The 23,851-nt window shown below is 50.4% G+C and overlaps 1 protein-coding gene across 3 annotated transcripts; it reads left to right on the top strand.

Annotated features, from left to right (window-relative positions):
* The first annotated feature begins 11,666 nt into the window (after positions 1-11,666).
* Fam110a (family with sequence similarity 110 member A) lies at positions 11,667-22,821 on the top strand. 3 transcript variants are annotated; one of them, XM_004840638.4, is made up of 2 exons: positions 11,667-11,877; positions 21,278-22,821. In XM_004840638.4, the coding sequence occupies exon 2, from the start codon at positions 21,331-21,333 to the stop codon at positions 22,258-22,260; it is 930 nt and encodes a 309-aa protein (XP_004840695.2). In that variant the 5' UTR covers positions 11,667-11,877; positions 21,278-21,330; the 3' UTR covers positions 22,261-22,821. The 3 variants fall into 3 exon arrangements, with proteins under 3 accessions (XP_004840695.2, XP_087044903.1, XP_004840696.2); XM_087188777.1 differs by having other exon boundaries at positions 11,853-12,193; XM_004840639.4 differs by lacking the exon at positions 11,667-11,877 and adding an exon at positions 17,812-17,955.
* The last annotated feature ends 1,030 nt before the right edge of the window (positions 22,822-23,851 follow it).

The raw sequence follows: 23,851 nt of genomic DNA, 5'->3' as shown, positions 1-23,851 counted from the left end.
ATAGGAAGAAAATGTCTAAAGGAGCAGGGAAAGTAGGAGGGGTAGGGGAAAGGAAAGAAGGGAAAAGAAAAAATATGAGAAAAGGAAAAACATGGAAACAAAGTCTTTGTAAATAGGGAAGGGTGGAGGGGGGTGAAGGGAGGGCAGGGGAATGGGGAAAAAAATAAGAACCAATATACATCATTTAAAAGTACAAGATCCCAATGATGAATGTGACTGTATTGTATACCTAAAATGTACCAATAAACTAAATGGAAAAAAAAGTGCTAATCCATAATAAGCAGTATACATCCAGAGCTTACTGAATGTTGTATATAGCAATGAATGAACCCCAACCAATATATCCTCCTCATTCCTGAAAATCTCCAGAAATTTTTTACAACTTTTACTGTTTATTTAATCGACTTCTGTGTTTTTAGCCCCTTCCTTCCTCCCTCTCTCTGTTTCTGTCTGTCTCTTGTACTGGGGATAAACCAAGGCCCTTGTATGTGCTAGACAAGCGCTCTACCTCTGAGGTGCACCCCCAGCCTCTTTGAGCACTTGTAAGTTCACAGAAAAACATCCCACCCACCTTTTTTTCCACGGGATCTGGAACAGCACTCATTCAGAACCTTGTTTTCTCCATTTAATATCTCAGAGATCGCTCTATATCTTGTACACTGGGATGGTCCATTCATTCAGCAAATGCCGTCTGAATGCCAGCTGTACACCAGGTACTCCAGGAGGTTCGAGGGACATAGGACTGACCACAGATCAAGTCCTTGCCGTGGACAGCAGGCGCTCTGCTGGAGGACTCGGACACTGGTCATACTCCGCTCGGCAGAATCTGCTCGTAGCAAGCAGAGGAACCCGATTGGGGCGACTGAAGCAGGGACAGGCCGCAGAGAAGGGGAGCCAGTACAATCGCTGTGCTGGGGAGACCTGGCAATGGAACATCTCGTGGGGGGCAGTAGCCGGTGGCCCCGGGGGGACAGCACCGACAAGGCGGCCTGCTGGACCTGTGGGGTGCTTTCCTGCTTTTCCTGTGGGGTGAATGCAGCCCTTCCCACTACTTATTACTCACCAGCAGGAACAGTACCGCAAGGAACACCGGCCAATCTGCGTGTGGCCTGCGCTGAGGACACCTGCGCAATCGGTTCTCAGCTGTGACCTGGAGAGGTCAGCTGGTTATCATTCCCCAATTTTGTGTCCGCCACCCCCCCACTCCCCCCACCTATGCTATGCACCCGAGTAGACCCTTCAGGCGGGTCCCGATGGCGCTCGCAATGCTCCAGCAGCCTCCATGGCAGAGAGCAGCTACCTCGCCTCTGTGCCCACTACTGTTCCTACCGCGGGCTGCGCGTCCGCGGAACTGAGACCAGGAAAGATCAGGAGGCGCCGCTGCAGCTCCTCAGACCCGCCACGAGGTGGCGCAGAAGATCGCGTTCCGGAGAAGAGCCCGCCAAAGGCCTGCGGTGGCTTTGGTGCTTTTCACAGTGGCTTGTGTGAGGTCGGGATGCCCGGGTGAGAAAGCAGGAGGCCAAAGGGATGTGTGTTGGTTACTTTTCTCTCGTTGCTGTGACAAAATACCTGACACCCAAAGTTAGAGGGGAAGGAGTTTGGCTTACAGTTAGTTCATAGAGGTTTCAGTCCACAATCGGCTGGCTCCAAGGCCGGGATGGCAAACAGGCATTGCAGAGGAGAAACAGCATGGCACGCACAAGGCAGCAAAGGTAACAAGCGAGTTTAACAGCATCTTTCTGCCCTTTTTATCTTATTCAGACTACCGGGATTAGGGAGGTGCCAAACCAATCAATTACGTGTAGTGGTTTGATAGCCATACGCCCTGAACCCCAGCATCACGCATTCCAGATTCAACTGCCTCTGAAAAAGAAAGTCCCCATCTTCATGAGGCTTTTGGGGGGACATCTAAGCAAACCCTAACAGGATGGGAGTGGGTGAAACAGATGTGGGAGAGGGTTAGGGGAAGGCGTGTTAGAGGAGGCCCGACTCCCCACGGGGGCCAGCTGCATGACTCTCCCCCATTCCCAGGCCTCACACCTCAGACCCAAGAATTGAGCCCAGGGCCCAGAGTAGAATGAGAAAAGAAATTGCATGATAAATATGCGCAGCGTGTCCGTGTGTGTCCGTGTGTCCGTGTGTGTGTGAAGGGGACGGGGACAGGAAGCAGGAATGGAGAGTGATCAAAGGTGATTTTAGACTTCACTGAAATTTTAATTTTTAGGAGTCTATAACCCTGTTAGTTGCACAACCTAAAATTTAAAAATGCTTTAAAAAAGGAAAAATGAAGAAAAAAATAGCAAATGCTATCTTGTGCCACATCAATAAAGGTCTTGAAGGTCAAGGGAGATGATGCCCCCCTGCTCTGCTCAAACCAAGTCCTCTGTTCTTCTTGACCTTGTCTTTGAAGAACAATGACAGCCTGAGGCTTCCAGGAGAGGGGGGGATTCAGATCACAGTGGGGAACGTGCTCTTTAGCCTCCCTGGGGGGGACATTTTCGGGTGTGTGGCCATTGGGGTAGGAATCCCAGCAAGACCTCTGCCCCCTCCCAGGGGTGGAATCCCGGATGGTGCAAATCCAGCCAAGGAGAACCCTCTATCCCCTGGGCAGGGCTGGCTTGGGGTTGCCTGAAAGCTGCAGGTGGAGGCCCGGAGCCCCAGCTCCTGGGAACTGCTAGGAGGGAGGAGCGGGTGGTGTTGAGATGAGCCCAGGCCTCAACCCTGGGCGGGTCTCAATGTCCTCATCTGCAAAGTGGGTGGTGGAGTGAGTCTGAGGTTTCTGATTTTAACCCCCGGTATGCTCGAGTTGGTTTCGGGTTCTTTAAGGTCCAAACCTGAGGACTTGCAGTCCCGACAATTCGCCACCAGAGGACGCCATCTAACCTATTTGGAAAAAGAAAATCCGTTTGGGCGCAAAGGGGTCCTGAGGCTGGCATCCTTTTCCTTCTTTCCTTTCAGTAACTGTTTTAACTCTATCCTTGTGCACTGACACTATAGTGAGGAACAAGGCCCTCCCAGTAGAGCTGTTGATCTTCCCAGTAGACTTCGGTCTAATCCCTCCGTGTGGGATTCAGAATCGCCTCATTCTGGACCCCTTGGCACCCCCTTCCCAGGCTCTTTCTGGCCTCCTCTGGATTTTGCCACAGCCCCTGCATCTTCCCCGCTGCTTTTGCCCTTTCTTCTTCCACCCAAAAGGATGCTGTAGCGGGTCCTTTCTCCCTCTGCTCAGACCACTCCCTCCCAGCACGCCTAGTTTCTCCTCCCAGGGCATTTTGTCCCTGCCTCAGGGCCTTCGCACTTGCTGTTCCTCCACACTTGGGCTCTCTGCCTCTGGGTGCTGTACCCTCATAGCTCCTGCCTCACTTTTTTCAGCTGTCTTCTCAATCTAGCCCAAGAAGTGGCTCTTTTATGCAGAAAGCCTCAGGCCTCATGCCTACCTGCTCACACTAGGCCCTTGACTGTGTATTGTGTGTTCACCTAGGCATCTTGTTTGGGGTCTGTCCCTGCTGGTGCTGGCTCAAGGAAAGTCAGGACTGTAGTTCACAGCTGGTCCTGCCTGGCATACAGCAGGAGCCCTAAAAATACCTGTTGACCAAAAGAATGATATTGAGGCAGGGCAACTGACTGGACTTGGGATAAGGGAGAGAGGGAGGAGTTGAGTTAATTTATGAGTGACTTGAGCAATGAGTGGATCAGGGTGTCTCTGGCTGAGTTGTGGACCCTAGGGTGGTCTGATAGAGGGAGGACTTTTGCCTGCTGGGGCCAAGGGTCACAGCTGCGAGAATCCTGGGCAGTGGAGTCCTGTCCCCTGTGCCCAGCAAATGCCCTGACCTGCTGCTTCTGTGTCCCAGGCTTCCCTCTACCTCCTTCCTCTGCAGGGCCAAGAAGGAGGACTTGGGTGGAGCTGGGACCTCAGTTTGCCTGCCTGTCTGGGCACAGTGAAAGGACAGTTTCTCCCCTCCCTGGTAGAGTGGCTCTGCCTCCCAGGGATTGGGGACAGCAGAGCTGCGGCCCCTGCCTGGCCCCCAGCAGATGTGCAGAAGGCTGAAGACTGCAGCCAGCAGCCAGGTGTCAGAGCCCCTGTGCACGGGGCCTCCACCCCCACCCCACTCCCTGGGGACAGGGCTGGTTTTCTCCACCCAGAACATCTTCCTCCCTCACCCAGTCTCTTTGCTCCTTTTCTACTCAGAGCCCACCCACCTGGAGTCAACCATAACCATTGTCTCCTTAATATTGTCTTTAAATCAGCTCACTTTGATTGAATTAAAAACTTTCCAATGCATGGAAAAGTAGAAAACAACACTGCTAACTACATACCCAACTAGCCAGAGTTAACACTAGCATTTTGTCACATTTGACAAATTTGTCTTCTGAAGTATTTTAATGTAAATCACAAATGTTATGGATCTTAATCTCCCAATACTTTTAAGTCTGTATCTCTAAAAAAAGTAAGACCATTTCCTTGAACAACATAGGCTCACTATTTCATGTCCCCTGTATTAATAGTTCTCTAATATCTAATATTTAATCTGCAATTGATTCTTCATTTGTCCCTAAAATGTGGACCATGGTTGACAATGGATTGATTGTTGCAGGAAGCTGGATCTACAACAGAAAAGCAAGAATCTCCAGTCATAAATGGAAAGGATCTCTGGAAATGGACACAATTTTTTAGTGCCCTGTGCTCTGGCTATGACAAGGAGATTAGCAAGTACTCAGTGTAACAGAGGGAAGGACAGAAGGACACGGAGGATGCTTTCTCACGGATGTCAAGGGATGTGCCTAGGACTTGGGAGTGTTATTCAGGTCAGTTGGTCTTCAGGGCGGGGAGGAGCACCTCCCTGGCTGAGGAGGTGCTGAGGCTCCCTGGTCCCAGGAAGGACCCTGGAGTCCAGTGGTTTGGGGGTGACACCAGCCAGGGGCCAGGAGGCTGTGTCAGGCTCCCTTTTGATTCTATAAAGGGGGAAAATAGTTATTCCAGGATAGGACCCCAGCCCTGCCTTCTCCCCTTCTGATTGTGACCTCCCTCTGCTCCATCCCCCCTGTCCTCTTTCTGTCCCCCTTCTGTGCTCTCTTAGCTCCCTCGGCTCTAGGAAATGTCACCTCCCCTTGGAAGTCTGCCCTGACCTCCTGCAATGCATTAGGGTCCTGGCCCTGTGAAACTTAAATTGGGGTGTGGGAGGCAAACAAAAACAAGAAAACAAGCCACGCCTTTAACCCCTATTCAAGAGGCTGACTCAGGAGCATTACAAATTTAAGCGAAGCCTGGACAATTTAACAACTTAGCAAGATTGTCTCATAAGATGTAGCTTAGTGCTCCTCAAGTTCAATCCCCAGTACTGTAAAACTAAAACAAAACAAGAAGCAAGGAAACAAGCATGTGAAATAACATCAGTATGAATTATTTAGTGTGTAATCAACGTGTATGCAGTGCTCACAGGACAGATAGGGTGTGGAGGTGTGCTGGGAGCAGAGAATTGGGTGAGTAGAAGTGGGCAGGGGAAAATGAGGGAGGTGAAAGACTCCTGTGGGTGGTGGTGGGGGACTGAGAGTTCGAGGCTCTGAGGTCCCAGCAGGGCATGGTGGCAAGGTCTGAAATGGGGTCAGAGTGCAGCCCTGAGCCGCCTAGGCCAAGGGCAGGTCCAGAGTGAGAAGAGGAGGTGTGAGTCACCCCGGGAGGACAGGGCAGGCAGAGGGCACACAGCCAGGCTCCAGGTCCGAGCACACCTGGGCCCCATCTGGGTGTTGGGGTGTCAGTGGGGGTCCCAACCCCTTCCTCTGAACTCCCATGGCCCCAGTGAAAGACTGAGGGAGCCAGGCACCCCAAGCTGGAAAGATTCATTTGCATCTGATTTGACACAAAGCAGAAGGGTCAAGTTGAAAGCTGCAAGGGCCTGGGACAGCCACTGGGATAATGCCTCTAGGAGAAGGGTCTCCGGGTGTTAGGTTTCCAAAGACTGTGCCCTGGCCATGACCTCCCCCTTCAGGAGGGGCCCTGCCTCCCTCACTGCGGGCCCTTCCTGCCCAACCCTGCCATCTGGGACTGGAAAGGGCCTTGGGGACAAGGTCTTTTCCTTTCCTGAGAGGTCTGCAAGCTATAGTGACAAAGTCACCCCCAATCCCCTTCCCATGCAAAATCGCATCTGTTAGGCCCAGCCTCCGACCTTTGACCTCTCCCGCCCTGAAGGCCCAGGATGGAGAAGGCAAGACCGACCCACCTCCCCTCAGCCTCCCCATCTGTTCCCTCCCTTCTGCCCCTGCTCTGTGTGATCATGTAAGTGGGCAGGGCCAACCCCACCCCTTTGTCCTCTCACCCCACCCAGTGTATCGAAGGTGGCTTTTCCAAAGCCGGGTGACTTGTGTCCCGCGTCTGTAACTGATGCCGTATCCATGGTGGACCGGCTTTATTTTTTGCATATGAGATTGAACCCAGGGCTTTTGCACTCAGCTACATCCCCAGCCCTTTTTACATTTTTAAAAAATTTTGAGACAAGGTCTTGATAAAAAATTTCGTACCAGGTCTGTAAGTAAAAAAAAAATCAATATCATTTGCCAAAATTACGAAAATACTGAGGGGAAGTGGAGTGGAAATAAAAATAGCAAATATTATTAAATTCTAGTTTAGCCTCAAGTGAAAAAAACCAGATGAAAAGGGGTCCCTGCTGAACTCTCCATTTCTCTGACCATATAGAAAAGGCAAAACTTTAGAGAAAGGACACAGGTGGGCATGGGTGGATTGATGTCAGGCATAAGGGAGATTTTCTGTGTGCTGGGAATTGCTTTTGGTTGTTGGGGTGGTTAAAGAGTGTGTGCATTTGTCAACAATTATCCAAGTGTACTCTTTTTCTTGTCTTTTTTTTCTTTTCAAGTGTACTCTCAAAGTTAGTGAATTTTATTCGCATATGACACTTTAAAAAGACAAATTAAAACAAACAAAAATTCCAGCTTAGCCTCTTCTCTTTCTCACAGCTAGCAAGCATAAGGAGCATCACTCAGAGGGACAAAAACTGAACCCTCCTCTGAGGTTACCCAAAAATACTGGAAGAAAACTGAAGAGGAGACAGTGTGGACTCTAGAGTGACGGTCACTAGCCTAGTTAAGTTCATGAAGATTTCATATAACTTATAAATCAACTCTTTATTGGGCATGGTGACACACGCTTGTAATCCCAGCACTCAGGAGACTGAGGCAGGCAGATGGTGAGTTTGAAGCCAGCTGGGCTACGTAGTGAGAGTGTCTCAAAAAACAAAAACAAAACTCCCAAATAAACACAAAACCCTCCATCTTTCTCCCCTCTGATTTCCCTGTGCAAGGCAGGTGGCCTTTAGGACCAGTTCAGCTTTCACTGTCCATGATTCTAGGGGCTGAAGGTGGTAGTCTAGGGTTTTAGACTGAGGGGAGTTTAAGGATTTGAAGAATTCAGGACTAGAACATCCTGAAATTTTAGAGTCAGAACTCACTCTCTGCTCCTGGGCTGTGTAGGTCCTAGGAGTGGAGAAAGGACTGCACCACCTGGGGCCACTTCCTCTGTGGTGCTCAGGCCTGTGCCGCCCTCCTGATCCTTCAGCTGCCAGCCTGTCCCTTGCCCCAGCCTGCTGTTTGTTGGAACCCCTGTTACTCTGTGCTGGCATCTGGTGTAGCATGTGAGCACGTGTGTTCTCTAGTCAGCATCCTCCACAGCTGCTTTGTATGATCCTGGGCTACTATCTGAACATTTCTGTCCCCACTAAATTCATACGGCAAAGCCCTAATGTCCAAGGTGCCATTGTTTGGAGGCGGCACCTTTAGAGTTGATGGGATGAGGTTGGGGACTTGCCAGTGGGATTTATAAGATGAGCAAGACCCTCCCCTCCACCATTATATGCACATGCGCCCAAGATGTGCCAACGCCTCACCACCATGTTGGTGAATCTCTCTTGTCCAGCCTCACGTGTAACCTCATGATTGATACAGAGAGAGTTCCACTGTCCCTCACCATTCCCATTGCTCTGTGGTCCGGGAGTTAACTTGGGGTTGCACCCCTACTCCAACAACAACTTCTTCATTTTTGCGTTTTGAGACAGTGTCTCACCATATACCGCAGGCTGGCCTTCAACTTGGTAGGTAGCATAGACTGGCCTCAAACTCAGATTCCCTTGCCTCAGCTGCCCGAGTGCTGGAATTACAGGTCTGAGCCATGACTTCCAGCTCTTCTTTGCTATTAATAGCAGGGCTGTAGTAAATATTATTCTTGTTAAACCTTTTTGAATATTCATTATTTACTCAAGGTTAATTTTTAAAACAGTTGCTGTTCACATTACAGGCCCATTGATACAGCATTTCAGTTTGGTTTCTGTGTAAAAAAATAAATATAACTATATTGTCTTCCAGAAAGCACATCTCAATTAAGCATCTCAGTACAGCCTGAAGAGGGATATATCTGGGTTGAGTTTTCTTTTACTTCACTGCCTTATTCTCATGGAAAATTCTGAAGAGCATTACTTATGTTTTTTAAAATAGATGATACATTTTCGAGGCATTAAATTCAAATGATATACAGCATATTTTCTAAGAAGTTTTCCTCCCTGCCTCAGTTGGGATGGGCTTCTGGTGGGTCTCCCCAGAGACGAGCAGGTGTGAGTTCACACATACAGAGAAAACAAGCTTCAAATTAAGTAGAATGACCCGGTGCAGAGAGACAGACAGCTGACATCTGACACTGATTTCATCTTGGTTTCGAGCTGAGTGGAGAAAACACTTCCAGGGTCATGTTCTGGAAGAGACAAAACCGACAAGCCTATCAACAAGGCGAGATGTTGTTACTCATGTGCTGGATCAGGATAAAGTCACAAGGACCCAGCACCCTCTGATCCAGGCCTAGTTAATGACAGTTTGTTCACCTTCCTGTTCTACGGATTCTGCCTCCTCACCCTCCAGGGTGGATGAGGGGAAGGCCTGGGATCCCTTGAGTTGCCGAATTAACAGCAGGTGTTAGTAACAAATTCTCAGGGGAAGGACATCCCTAATACGCTGTTGGCACGTGAAGATGCCCAGCGTTTCTAAGATCTGAGTGTGCCCAAACAATCTGTTTTCCTGTGGCCTAATCTGGCATCCTGGCACTGTTCCTTCTGCCCCCTGTCTGCCCTACATTCTCAATTTGGGAATGAGCCTCAGGGTTTTCCTTTTGTCTTGTTTACTTCAGGATCTAGTATGTGCAGGGCAGAGGCAACTTTGAAGATGCATGGTTCAGCAAGGCCTTTATCCAGACATCTCAAATATCTCCCAGGCCCTGATTAAAATTATACCTCTCAGGAAAGAACCCGATCAACACCACTGTTGTCACTCCTGTTTAATGCAGGCAGGCTGAGGTCTGAGAGGCACCCTTGTGATGCAGTCACAAGGCAAATTCTATAAAATTTGCCAAAGTAAGGTATTTTAATCTCGCTCTATTACAACCAACATCTTCTTCCACTCTGACTTCGTTTAATGCCAGATGATGTTGGGATAGTTGGATGCATTTTTGGGATCTGGCTAAGAGGACCTTGGCATCATAGTGGAATATATTTATATTGTTTTCAGTCACTTTTGTGGGTAATCCCATTACTAATTCACCTACTATAGGAATAGCTTCAGGGAAACCCTACTGAACACAGTGAGCTGATTCAACTTGGCAGGTAACATGAGGAGTAGGGTCAGAGGTCACACCTCAATATGTACACATGGTTTTATAGTGCCCAGACCCCAAATACACGGTAGTGGAGAGGAGGTTTGAATTGTATGCATGGGGCCAGAAGCTAGTTCTGGAAACTAGCTTTGTGGAAAGGAAATTAATAAATAGGTAATCAATAAACACCATGTTATTTCCTGGTTTTTGAAATCTTTGTGATTTCGTTTGCTGTACTTTTTTTCCCCATTAAGTTTATTGGTACATTTTAGGTATACAATACAGTTATATTCATCATTGGGATCATGTACCTTTTGCTGTCCTGTCTTTTTCTAACCAGATCTTCACTGTATTACTTAAATTCTACTTGTGATTTTGTATTTCTTTCCTTAAAGAAGTCCCATTATGTTGTACAAGTATCAAGAAGTACAAAGATTGGACCTTCCCTGCTTAGCTTTCTCTTGTGTCTTATAGGCCCACAGCATTCCCTTGCCTTTCCTCACTACAACTGTCAAACAGTCCTCACATGTGTACAGGGAATGCAGCTGAGTGGTTCAGGGGACTTTAGTACCCACATAAATCAAATAGGAGTAATAATATGATATCCCTCGTCAGATAGCAATGAAGTCGGGTGAGACAATGGGCAAATAAGCCTGGAGCACCATCTAGCAGAGGACTTCATTGGTGCCAGGTTTGATACATAGCTAGTCCTTACAGACACAGCCAGATTCCCTGTTTATGACAGCTATCTGTTCTGTTTTTTGTTTTTTGGTACCGGGGATCAAACTCTGGAGCTTGCATTTGTGAGGCAGGCGACGGAACCACTGAGCTAAATCCTCCGCCAGCTATCTGTTCTAAATTGGTTGGTACCCATGCTGGGCTGCACAACATGGTTAGCAATTGATAATTACTCCCCACCTCTGCCTGCCACCTCTGCATGTAATGGACACAGTAAGTACTTAATCATTGGCACCCAAAGACAGACACAACTGGTTTCAGATTGAACAATGCAGACCTAAGCAGTGATTGACAACTATACAATGTGCTCATCTGGAAGGGCCTTGATAGTATATTTATTCTATCCTCTTAAATTTTTTTCCTTGACATGTTCAGGTGTTGAAAATTTGGAAAATCTACAAAAGTACAAAGAAGAAATTGACTATTATTAATATATATATCATAATACATATATTATCCATATAGACATAGGATATTATGGTTATATATCTAATATATATTTATGCTGTACATAGTGCTTTGAAACATGCACCTAAAAGTGCAATGCCTCCTTAGCACTTCTCTATATCTTTAAATATACTTTACATATATCATTTTTAATGGCTGCATTAGAAATATTCCTCATCAGAAAGTGGCAATAATTAAAAATTTTAGAGGATTATGTCATGAGCATTGACAAGCAGTAAGTCATGTAAAAAACTCAGTTAATTTAGCACTTTCATAGGATGACATATAAAATCAATCCATTTTCAACGGGCATTGAAGTTGTTCTGGTAATTTTGCTGCAATGAATAACGCCGGGCAATGTTAATTTTTGCCAATACCCTTTGTAAACTTTGTGACTGCTGAGACTGCACATTTTAACACTAATTCGCTTATTTTGGGGGAGTTACGGGGAAGGGGGAAGGGAAGAGACTTGCTGGAAGTCACAAAGCAAGCTAGCTTCAAAATTGGAATTAGGAACTAGCCAGGGACTCCTGACTAGCACTCTTCTAGCTGAGGACCCAGAGAAAGTCCCAGCTGGAAGAGGGTAAAGGAGAAGTAGGAAAAGAAGTGGGCGCCAGGATAGAGCAGAGCGCAGAAGAACGCGCAGACCTCTGGGCCGAGTGGGGGCGGGCCTGCTGGGCCAAAGCCTTGGCCTCCTCAGCCAAAACTAAGCGGTCGCCTGGCAACCCTGGAGGCGCGGTGTTCGAACGGAAGCGAGGAACCAATCAGGAAGTCCGGGGCGAACCATTCCGGTGATGGGGGTAGGGGCGCTCACTTCCCCTTCCTCTGAGCCCGGGAGACTTTCGCTCCGGTGGGGGCGGCGGGACAGCCCGGGGCACCGGTTCAGCTACCGTGCAGAGGAGAGCCCCGAAAGACACCCCTGCGGGTCCCCACGCGGGTGGGGCCTCCTGGGCCGCGTCGGCAGAGGCCACTCCAGGTCTGGGTCCGAACTGTCAAGCCTCTCCTGTCCCCGCGTGGGAGGAGCGGAACACGCCAAGGGCGGGCTCCAGGTGAGCACGCAGGGTTACCGGGTGCCCGCTCGGGTGTGAGGGGATCCAGTTCCCCTAGCGCCGGCTGTGCGTGTCCGCCGGGCGGTGGGGACACAGGCTCCCAGAGGCAAGTGTCCTCGCCCAGCGAGGTCTGGTACAAAATCTAGTTCTAGTATTTCCGCTCTGTCTTGTGGCCTCTAGTTGAGGGGTCATACAGATTTGCCTTGAGGAGTCCCTACAGGCAACCGGTGGTCACTTTCTCAGTCCCCTATCTCCGGGACCCGACTGGTGGATCCCTGGCTGGATCACCTATCCCCACGCCCGCACCATTCTCAAGGTACTCATTCTGGACCTGTCTCCCATTCTCCAGACAGGCAGGGGTTATCTTCAGGGCTCCTCTGGAACCCTTCTGCCTACAGGGTTCTGAATTCCAGGGCTGCCCCTCTCAGAGGACCTCTCTTCGAAAATCAGACGGGATTGACAGTTCTGGGCTAGATTGGAGGTGGCAGCAGATTTTATGGCCTTCAGAGTCGCTGCTGTATTCTTAGGTGTCTACTTCGGGTTGGGGGAGGGGCAGTCTCTAAGCCAAAGGGACTTTGGAGTTGGGAGTGGGGCCAGGACCCTCCCAAATGGAGGGTCAAGTATGAAACTACACAGTTATTCTGCCTCCCAGGGATGCCCCTCTGCCCAGAATGTTATTGTTGGTCTCCTTTTGTAGGTGGAGAAACTCAGGTTCTAAGAAGTTTGGGCCTGTTGCCTAAAGCCGCAGAGTTGGCAATGCCAGTTGGCTCCCAGTCTCTCTGGCTTCACTCCTAATGTCTTAGACACAGAATCATAGGACTTGAGGGTCTTGAAGCTCTTGAGAAGAGAATTACTTATCCTCTTCTGGATCAACCTCTTGGCTTTGGGAAGAGGAGCTCAGGGAACTCAAAGAAAATGTCTTTCATTCATTTTTTCAACATATTTATTGACTTCATATGCCCTGGCCTCCCCCATGTCTGTTTTGTTTTCTAATGCTGTATGTATTTTACTTGTGAGGCAGTGTATTATCTTCCCCCACTGGAATGTGACGCAAGGCTGGGGCTGGGTGCTCCTCACCAGCATGAAATCCAGGGTGTCAAACCTCAGTAATCAAGATAACCAAAGCTAACATCTGCTGACAATTTGCTGTGTGCTCCACTTATGGGAGGTCAACCCAGACAGTTTCCATGGAGCGAGCACAGGCTGTCTGTCTCTGTCACAGTTACAAGTGCTCCAGGAGGCAAGCTGTTCCACTTCTAGGTGAAATTATGTAGGTGGATTGGTAATCAGTGGGATTCATAACAGACAGAAACTGAAGCGATGCTAAGTGGCCATCAGTAGGAACTGAAGGGGAATGATTAGCACCAAGAGCAGTATGTATTATTCAGCAAAAATGCAAGGTGACAACAGTGCACATGGTGCAATGCTATATGTATAAAAGGGAGAGGAAGAGCTTGTGTCCATGTTTGCTTTTCTCTGGAAGGAGGCCCAGCTGTCTGATCATAGTGGTGCCTGCAAGGAGGACAGCTGATGGGGAAGTTTTGTTCTGTTTGTTTTTTTACTTTATTCTCTTTAAGGGTTTTGTATTTGAGTCATGTGCATGTATCATCTCATTGAAAAACCTATACAGTTAATGATTAAATATATGTGAAATCATGAGATCACTGCCCTGTTTGTGATCTGTCACCAACTCACTGTGTGATTCTGGACAAGTTTCTTCGCATGTCTGGGCTGAGATAGAAGCTCTATGATGGTGAGCTCAGGCCCAGGCAGAGGGCAATCTAGGACAGGAAGTGGGCTTGGCTGTGGGTCTATCTCAAGTGCTATGCCTGTCCCAAAGGCCTTGAATGTGTCATCTCTGTCATTTGGCCCCCACTGAAAGCTCTTTTGTCCCCATTTTGCCACCCCAGGTACAAACTAAGGGCCAGAAGGTTGAGCTGGTGGAGGTGGGCATATGGCTGGGACTGGTAGGAGTGCGACGCCCCAGGCATCCACACCCACACTGCTCCTGAAGCCTGCTCATCCTTTCCTTCCTGAGGTTTGTGCAAGGCTGCCCCTGGCAAGGCTGACTACTGGGCAGGCCAGGGCATGAGCCTTGGGAAGACTCCAGAAATAGCTTGGGACCTGGCGTGGCCCTGGGGGCTGCCCAGCAGGGTGCCTCTGACCAGGACAGCTGGGCTGAAATTGAGCTGGGCTGTCCTGCTGGCTGACCCTCTCCCTACTGCCTGGAGCCTTCATGATCCTCTTGTGGGGCAAGCAAGGGCCTCCCTGTCTCTACCAAGTCTGGGATGGCTTCCGGCTTCTGCTGAAAAGAAAGAGAGAAGCAAGTGGAAAGAAGAGGAGGGGGTTAGTGCAGTGTTGTAAAAATGATTTAACACCAAAAACCACACCTCTTACCCCCTAAACAAAGGATAAAAGTCACCAACATGTCTTGAGGACCTACTGTGTGCTAAATGCTTTACAAGTATACACTCCTTTAATTCCCTGCACTCTCTGATATAAGGTAGTTGTGAATGTTATTTCCATCTTTTTAAATTTTTTAAAAATTTTTTTAGTATTTTGCGATACTGGGGGTTGAATCCAAGGAGCACCGAGCTACATCCCTAGTCCTTTTTTTTTTGTTTTAGTTTTGAGATAGGATCTTGCTAAGTTGCACAGGCTGGCCTTGAACTTGTATTCCTTCTGCCTCAGTTTCCCAAGTAGCTGAGATTACAGACACCCCTGTTCCTGGCTGTTATTTCCATCTGACAGAGGGGAAACGGACTGCAAGAGAGGTTTAAAAGCTTGCCCAGAGGTAAAATTTGAATCCAGGGAATCTGGCTCCATCTTTTGCACTGGTGTGTGTGTGTGTGTGTGTGTGAGAGAGAGAGAGAGAATGCATATAAAATAAATTAAATTGGCCATCTTTACCACTTGTAAATGGAACTTAAGTGGTGTAACTATGTTAACATTGCTTTGCCCTCATCACCACCTCCGTCTCAGGAACTTTTTCATCTTTCCAAACTGCAGCTCCATTCCCAAAAGAGTAATTTCCCATTTCCACCCCCCCAGGACCCTGGCAACCACCATTCTACTTTCTGTGTCTGTGATTGTGACCATTCTAAGGCACTCTAGGGCATTCTAGAATGGTACCTAGATACTTACATAAACAGAAGCATACAGTATTTGCCTTGTGTCTCACTTATTTCACTCAGTATAATGTATTTAGGCTTAACCATGTCATAGCATGTGTCAGAATTTCCTCCCTTTTTAAGACTGAATGCTAGTCTATTTTACATGTATCCAGACCACCTTTTGTTTGCCTTGCATTCACTGATGGAGACTTGGATTGCTTTTGCCTTTCGGCCGTTTTGACTAATGCTGCTGTGAATTGGGAGGGAGGCATTGTTATTGGTCCTGTTTTATAGCAGGGGAAACTGAGGCATGGAGAAGTTGTATTTCCTGCCAAACGTCTTATAGCTAATCCCTGGTGGAGCTGAGATTTGAGCCCCAGCAGGCTGGTTCTGGAGCCCATGCTGCACCCAGCAAAGGAGGCTGGGGGTGCAGTAGGAAGGGCATGGAAGCAGAGTTCCACATGTTCCAGGCTGGAACAGGATTGAGACAGGTCTGGGAAGACCAGCAGCAAGGTGGGGGTTGGTGCCCAGGGACCCTGGTCTTATTCCCACTTCCTCAAAGATGATTATTACTTACAAAGGGAAGGTGATAACTAATTGTGCAGAGGGGAATGTGGCAGGTGCTCCCTTCACTAGTGAATCAGCTGATTGCTAAGATCAGGCCAGACTGTTGTCTGCCATTTCTGGTTGGCTTCGCTAAGGCCACAACAGCACTTGTGTGTTGTTCACAACACCTATGTTTAATGTCTTTTCCCCTTTCTGTTTTAAAATTGAAGTATGATTGACATACAGACAAGCTATATGTATTCAATGTATACATCCTGATGGGTGACTTAGTGCCAGCCACTTTGTCAGTGACATTTCTTCTCGAGTTTGTTACCTGAGGGAGAGTGTATGGAGGGGTGTGGTGGAGGCCAGTGGGAGGACAGGAAACAAGTGATAGATCATTAAATCTCTTAAATGGCCCTATGCAGCTAATACTCCAGAGGGATCAAACGGTGTGAGAGGGTGAGTAGTCAGGGAGGCCTCTTGGAGGAGATGGCATTTGAAGGAAAATCTGAAGGCCTGGAGGGAAGAGGTCAGGGAGAGAACAGCTTGTGCAAAAACCCTGGGCAGGACCGCTCTTGGCCTATTCCGGACCAGCAAGAGAGCTTCATGGCTGGAGCAGTAAAGAGGTGGGAGAGGTGGGCAAGGACTTGGTCTTGGAGGACCTGAGGGCCACATGAGGAGGCTGGATCTTATTCTAAGGGAGCCTAAGGCTAAACATAATTGCAATGGGATCTAGTTGGGAAAATATTACCATTATTATCCCCATTTTACAGCTAACAAAACTGAGACCCCAAACTGTAGCCAGTGAGTGCCTCTGAAGGTTGTTCCTCTTTTGGGGCCCCAAAAAAGGAGGCTTCAAATTCTTTAGAAGTTCCACTGGGGACATAACTGGTGAGTGACTAAAGCCTAACAACACTGGAGACTCTCTTTTACCTTTCCTCCTCAGACCCAAGCCTAGGTTCAAATTCTGGGTCTGCCATTTACCAGCTGTGTGATCTCAGGCAGGTGGTCTTACCTCTCTGTGTCTCAATTTTTTCATCTGCAAAATGGGCATAACAGTAGTACATACCTCATAGAGTAGCTGTGAGAATGAAATGAGTTAGCAAGAGCTTAGAACAGTGCCTGGTACAAAGTATTCAAGTGAGATTAGTTCTTTCCTATTTTATTATGGAATGGTGGCTAGTGCTTTGCAGTTACTACTATTAGTGCCTGAAGGAGGCTCCCCGCCTCACCCCCTATTATGGCCTCAGTGGAGGGTCAGGTGGGGAGCCTGGAGCTCATGGTGGTGGATAATGGTCTTGTCTGCCCCTCCCTAAAACTGAGGACTAGAGGGGGCCTCAGTGCTTGGAGAAGGAGAAGGAAAGATTTCCAAGTCACTTCCTGCCCCTCTTGCCTCCACCCCAGGCCTGGCCCACCCTCCACCAGACACAGAAATGGAACAAGACCCTCTTTGGCTGCCCAGGTCTGAGGCTGGTGGACATCTCCTTCCCTGGACCTCAGGCTCCCAGGAGAAAATGGCCCACCTGAGTGGCAGAGGCCTTGGGGTGGCAGAGGGGACAGTCACTGCCCTGACAAGCTTTCTTCCTGCAGGGCTGCACTCTCCTCTGGAAATGGGGTTACAGTGGCCTCCCTCCCAGGGGGTCAGAGGTTTAAATGAGCCCAGTGCCCAGCACTCAGAATTCTAGTTCTGACCGTCGCACCCACCCCTGCTGGCATTTACAGTTTGCACAAAGTATGGGCACCCTCAGTCCCCCAAGGTCACACACTGGCCTGTCCCAGAAGATGGAGGCACCCCTCATCATAGACCGGCGGGCCAGCAACCTATTTGGGGACTCGTAGATCAAAAAGGGTGGCATTAAGACTTGGTCTGGAGGGAAAGTGGCCAGATTAGACCCCCGTGTGACTCTGGGCAAGTGACAGCCTGTCCCTGCCTAGTTTGCATTAGTCAAGCCAGGATGACAGTATAGCTTACCGCACAGGGGCTTGGGGGAAGATTAAAATGGGTGAAGTAATACCAGGAAGGGCACTTTACTGTGCTGGTCCTGAGATTGTGTATGTGCTCAGTTTTCTCTTCTCTAAGATGGATGCGTGTCCCTGCCCCTGCCCTGGGGACTTCCTGCCCCAGTGAGCTGTGGGCTGTGGGATCGGACTGTCTTCTGAATGAGAGTCGCTGGGTGAGCTGGAGTGGATGGGACCTGGTTCTGGCACTGTCAGCTGTCAGCGAAGAAGGCATCCGGGATCTGGATTGGCTCTGGCCCCTCTCTGGCTTTCCTTCCCCCTTTTCGGGTAATACATTACCTGGGCGGCGATTCACCTGCCCTCTGCTGCTACCGGAAGTTGCGCAAAGGCGGATTACCCGAGCCCCAGGTGGGCCGGCCTGGGGAGCATAGGGCAGCTGCGCGGGCGTTGCAGCCAGGTACGTTCGGGAGGGGGCAGAGATGGAGGCCTGGACTGAGGAGATGGGTAGCCGGGCCCTGGCCCCCCAGGATGCCGGGGACTAGGCAGGTGCTTGCCTTTGGACTTTAATGGGACCTTGGGGATCGTGCCTTCAGCTCTCTCATTTCAGTCAGGCTAGCCCTGCCTAGAGAGGGGTAGCTGGCAGTGGGTGTCGCACAGCATGCTGAGGGCCTGTAGGTGTTGCTTGTGGCCTTCTTAGCTGCCAGGAGACCCCAAGATTGCCCCCAAAGGGAGGGAGGACAGAAGCTAAACTGGGGATCTGAATTTTCCCCACTCCCTCCTGAAGCTGAGGCCAGTGGAGCCTATGCAGAGTGGGTGAGGCAGGACCGTGTGCCCCAGGAATGCAGAGGAGGGATGGGGCTTGTGCATTTGGGGCATTTGTGGGCAGAGTTTGAAAATCAGTGGCTGGGCTGTTGGACAGTGAGAGGAGGCCTCTGAGGATATGGAGTCCCACCTGGTGCCTGGGACATGGCCTCACCTCCAGGGAGCCACCCTGCCTTTGTCCACCCATGGCATGGGGCTTGCAGGCCTTTGGACTAAAGCCTGTATATTGGGACTCCAGCCTCTGTCAGGACTCAGGCTCAGATAGACCCTTCTGGTGCTGCTTAGAGACCTTGCAGGGTGGTAGGCTGTGATCTGGGTTGTCAAAGTTATTGTAAAGAAAGAGCTGAGCCTGGAGCCACCCTTTCACCAAGGGCTAAGGCAGGTTCTCAACCCTGTTTGATCTTTCACTGACACTGTGACCCAAAGATGTTGGGAGCTCTATTTTTAACTGCCTTGTGCAGATAAGGAAAGGGGCAGTGGCTTGAGGCTTGTGCAAGGTGTAGTAGGGGCAGGTGGGCGAGCTGGAGACCCTGGGCCAGTGGCCCCAGAGCCAGGCTTGGTGACTCCCATTTGTTCTACCTGCCAGAGGGGATCCTGGGCCAGCAGGCTCGTTAAAATTGGTGGGCATTGAAGCACATCGAGAAACTTATGCCCTATTGCTTCTCCTCTGACCTCCTTCCTTCCACTCTTTCCCTCTTGGAGCCTGGGAAGGAAACGCCCTCCCTGACGGGTTGAACTGGTTTGGGTGGCTGCAGCCGCCAGTGTGGGGGTGGAGTGGGGGTGGGGAAGATTCGGGCTATCTGGATGGGGCACAGTAGTTCTTCTGGTCAGACTCTTCCCACTGAGGTTCCTGGGGTCTGTCCTGAGGGGGGCCTCCCTTTCCTACCAATCCATGCCCCGCCCCATACTGACTTTGGGCAAACAGCCCCCAAAGTTTTCTTCCCAGTTCAACACTGCTGCCAGGTCTAAAGCTGGGGGCTGGCAGAGCAGGTGGAGGAGGCAGATAAGTTAGCAGACTTGTTTTATTTGTCAATGTGTGCAATATTTTTTAAAAATGTGATTACTAAATATGCTCACAGTTAAGAACCTGGAGTTTGCATGCACTTCTGGATCCCAGCATCCTGGAACACAACGCCTATCCCTTGGGCCACTTGCCGCTTGCCTGTTGTGGGCTGGGTGCCCCTTTCTTGTTTATCACAGTCTGGCAGTGCGTTTTGGGGTCCCACAGACATTTCATGTCAATAACTATTTGCTGCATACCTACTCTGTGTCGATAGCAGATTCATGAAGCAGATCCAGTGAACAAAAGGGACAAAACCTCCACCTTCATGGAGTGATATTTTAGGGCATGAAGGACAACAAAGCATAAAACAACCATAGTCATGATACAGTGAATTATATGGTGCTTGTGAAGGCGATAAGGGAAAAAGAAATTGTGTATGTGTTGGAGGTGCTGGAGTGCTGCAGGGAGAAACAATTGGCATTAGTGTTCTGAGGGTCAGTTTCATGTGAATTTGACTCATTTACCCTGGGACCTAGCATTGTCACTTTTCTGAGTCTCAGTTTTTCCATCTGCAGAAGAGGGTGACAGTGGCCAACAGGCTTGTTGGAGGTTTCAGGAGAGCGTGCTGTCAAGCATCTGGCACACAGTAGAAAGCCCCTACCATTCAGACCCCCTCCTTCCTGGATTTTCAGGTCCCTATGAGGCTGTTCAGTATAGCGCTGTGCCATGGATAGGAATGCTTTATTCTGAGCTGTCTACTGCAATGACCACTGACTACTCATGGCTGTTGACAACTTGAAATATGGCTAGTGTGCTTTGGGAAACAAATCTGAAGTTTTTAGTTAATTTAAATGTAAAATAAGGTTAAATAGCCATAGAATGCTAGTTATTTTTGAATTGGACAGCACTGGATGGCCTGAACTGCAAGTCTTTCTGGGTCACCTTGGCTAAGTACTCTGTCCCCTCCATTTTATTGATGAAAAAATTCTGGATTTGATGTGTGGATTTTCTTCTGTATCACCTCCAAGGTCCTAGGGGACAGGGAAGAATGGTGGTGCTTTGTGCCTCCAGCAAGCCTTACACAGTGACAGAATTGACTTAATGCCTGGGGCCTCAGGCCCTGGTGCTTGGGTGACCATATGGACACGTGTGTACCCAGGCATGCCCTCCTGTGTGTGAGTGCCCGTCCCACAGCTGCTGGCAGAACAAGGTCTGGACCTCTTTGTGGGATCTGTGTGATATTGGGCATTTCTACTTCCCTTGCAGCAGTGTAGCTCTGGCATCAGTGGGCCACCATGGGCCTGAAATTGAGTCTCATACTGGAAGCTGATGGGTGTCTGGACTCCACTGGGGTGCAGTGGGGATTTTCTGCTCTTCCCCTGCATACTCTGCTCCTGTGCCTGGGGCCTGGCAGGTCCAGGCAGGTGGATGGCATAGAGAGCAGCTTCCTGCCTTGATGGGTGAGAGGCAGAGATGGTACCAGGCGCCGGGGCTGTCCAGGGTGGGGAGGCTGGAACCCTTTCCTTTGGTCATTCAACCCCAATGCCTCTGCTGGGAGGCAAAGGGTAGAGTCAACTGCTTGGTTAGCTTAAGCAAGGTGATTGCCTCCCTGAATGTCAGTTTCCTCATCCACGCAGTGGGGCTGTTGAGAGGACTCAAAGGCCCAGCTGCCTGGTGCTCAGCATGGAGCCTGGAGCCTGCTTTGCTGCCTTAACTTGGGCCTTGTCTTTCTTCTCTAGCACCCTTTTTCTTTCTGTGTGCTCAGCTGGGCAGGGCCAAAGGTGGTGTGGGTGGGGCGAATGGCCTCTCAGCAGTGATTTCCTGCCTGCTGATTGGCTCCCTGTGAGGCAGGGGTGTGGCCTTTAGCTTATAATTGGGCAGGAGTCTGCCTCCTGCAGCCTCTGCTGAGCCTTTGTCTGACTGTTTTCAGCTCCTTTTCTTTTCCTTGTTGCAGCCGTTGCCGGGTCCAGCTGCCATCTCTGCCTGGATGTCTATCTCCTTATTTCTATGGTCTCTTCAAGACCCAGGCCCTTGAGGTACGTGGCAGCCATGCCGGTGGACACGCTGACCCCGGGAGCCCCAGCCACTCCTGTTCTTCCTTTCCGCCTGCGGACCAAGTTTCCCAGCTACCTACTACGGAGGCCAGTGGATGGTGGAGCCCGGAAACTCAGTGCTGTGGAGCGCCTGGAGGCAGACAAGGCCAAGTATGTCAAGAGTCTGCACGTGGCCAACACCCGCCAGGAACCTGTACAGCCTCTGCTGTCTAAACAGCCACTCTTCAGCCCAGGGACTCGCAGAACGGTGCTCACACCCAGCCGCCGAGCCCTGCCTGGTCCTGGCTGCCGGCCCCAGTTAGACCTGGACATCCTTAGCAGCCTCATCAACTTGTGTGATAGCCCGGTGTCCACTGGTGAGGCCAGCTGTACCCCTGGACGAGCAGAGGGAACCCCCCAGCACCCCCCAGCCACTCCTCCACGCCCACTGTCCAGTACAACTGCTGTCCGCCGAGTGGACGTCCGCCCTCCACATGTGTCACCGGCTGGGCCCTGCCCATCACCAGGCACAACCGTTGCCTCCAGCCCAGTCTGGCCACAGAGTCTGAAGCGCTCTAAGTCTGACCTGAGCGAGCGCTTCTCCCGCGTAGCAGCTGACCTTGAGCGCTTTTTTAACTTCTGTGGCCTGGACCCAGAGGAGGCACGGGGGTTGGGGGTGGCCCACCTGGCTCGGGCCAGCTCGGACATCGTGTCCCTGGCGGGGCCCAGTGCTGAGCCTGGCAGTTCTGAGGGGGGCTACTCTGCCAGGAGCTCTGCTACAGTGGAGGAGCGTGCTCAGGAGCGGGTCCCCTATGGTGTGTCCGTGGTGGAGCGTAATGCCCGTGTGATCAAGTGGCTGTATGGCTTGCGGCAGGCACGGGAGACCCCTGCAGCTGAGGGCTAGGCCTCTGTTCAATGTGGAATTCACCACAGGACAGATCTTGGAGAGGCAGCTGGCTCCTGACTGCTCCTGTAGCATTCCATGCCTGAATAGACCAGAGACGGTCCCTGTGTGAAGTTGGTATAGAGGCAAAGGCTGAGACCTGGACCAAGGCCTGGGGAGGGTTGCTCCTGACCTTGGACCCCTCTGCCCCACATATAAGGTTTCTGACATGAGTGTACCCCTGCTTGGCTCTTCTGGTGAGGCTGGATTTGAGATGTGTAGCCCTCACCACCGAGAGTGAGGGGCCTGGAGACCTGCCAAGCCTGTCTACCCAGTGGCTCCATTTCCTCCTTCCTTCCCTGGCCTCAGTCTTTTGGCAACCTCCTCTTGCTTACTTGGTTGGCCCCAGCTTCCTGGGAACTCACCCTGGGGTGGGGCAAGGGGAGGGGGGCCTGTCTACAGTTCCTCCTGATCTTTGGCAGCTGGCTTAGGTGGGTAGAGGACGGGAGGGACTGGTTAGCAGTATGCACTCCTCTTCCCTTCCTCCCTGGGTTAATAAATGCAAATGCTTCTTTCTCAAGAGTTGGGCCTTCAGATTCTTCTATGTTCACAAGGAATAGGGAGGGTGGGAAAAGTATTAGGGTGGGGCTTTTGGAATGGAATAATAGCTTACCCCAAGATCTAGTGGGGCAGGAGGTCTGCTGCTGCCCTGAGATCTGCCCATGACAGGGGTCCTAACTCTTCTGAGAGGCTGGCTCTTTCATAGACGAGGAAACTGAGTCTAGCCACACGGAGTAGGGACAGAGCTGGGACCAGGACTGAGGTCTTCCTCTGCACCAGGAAGGGGGGATACAGTGGCAAGGCTGTCAGTGATGCATGGATCCACCAGCCCCCAGCCTTGAAGGTTCGACCTTTCCTCACCCCTGCCTAGTTCCTAAGTGGGCAGGAAGCTTAGAGAGGACAAACCCTGAACTTGAGATCACCTAGGCCACAGTGGGATAGCAAGTGGGAGCTGTGAATAAAGACGGACTTGGGGAGGATGGCATAGCATGGGTGGCCTTGTCTCTAACTCTGGGAGACCCTGGAGAATTCAGGCTTCCTCCTGGGCCTCTAGAGAGTTGGTGGCAATCCTCCTTGGGTTGGGACACTCTAGGCCCTCCGTGCTATATTTCAGGGCCTGGGAAGGGGCAGGACAGGGCTGGTCTTCTAGTTTCATCCCAGGTTAGTTATACTGGTGGAGCAGCTAGAGCTAGGATGAACAAAAAAGGTGATACCCTGGGGTGGCCAAGCTGCTCCCCAAGTGTAGCAGTGAGAGGGCTGGGAGGCATTTCCTCTTTGCAGGCTGCCTTGGCTGCAGCACTCAGAAACAGGAAGTGCTAATGGGAGTCTGGTGACAGGTTTGGTGTAGGTTTTATTTTAAACATAAAGAGGAGATTTCTGCTTGGCTGTTGTCAAACATCCAGGGCAGCCCAGCTATCTATCTCTGTCCATAACCAACCCTCTGGGGCCTGGGAAGATTGGGGAGAGAAGGAGAAATTGTGTAGTAAAGGTGAGCTCATGAGAATGGGCTCAACCCTCATTGTGATGGGGAGACTGAGCCACAAGGAGTGCC

The sequence above is a fragment of the Heterocephalus glaber genome, unplaced genomic scaffold (genome assembly GCF_053883595.1).
Source record: "Heterocephalus glaber isolate CG9 unplaced genomic scaffold, H.glaber_assembly_v1.0 deba00001532, whole genome shotgun sequence".
In the NCBI taxonomy this organism is placed as follows: domain Eukaryota; kingdom Metazoa; phylum Chordata; class Mammalia; order Rodentia; family Bathyergidae; genus Heterocephalus; species Heterocephalus glaber.
Note: the sequence above shows the minus strand (reverse complement) of the source record. Positions and strands in the feature narration are given on the sequence as shown.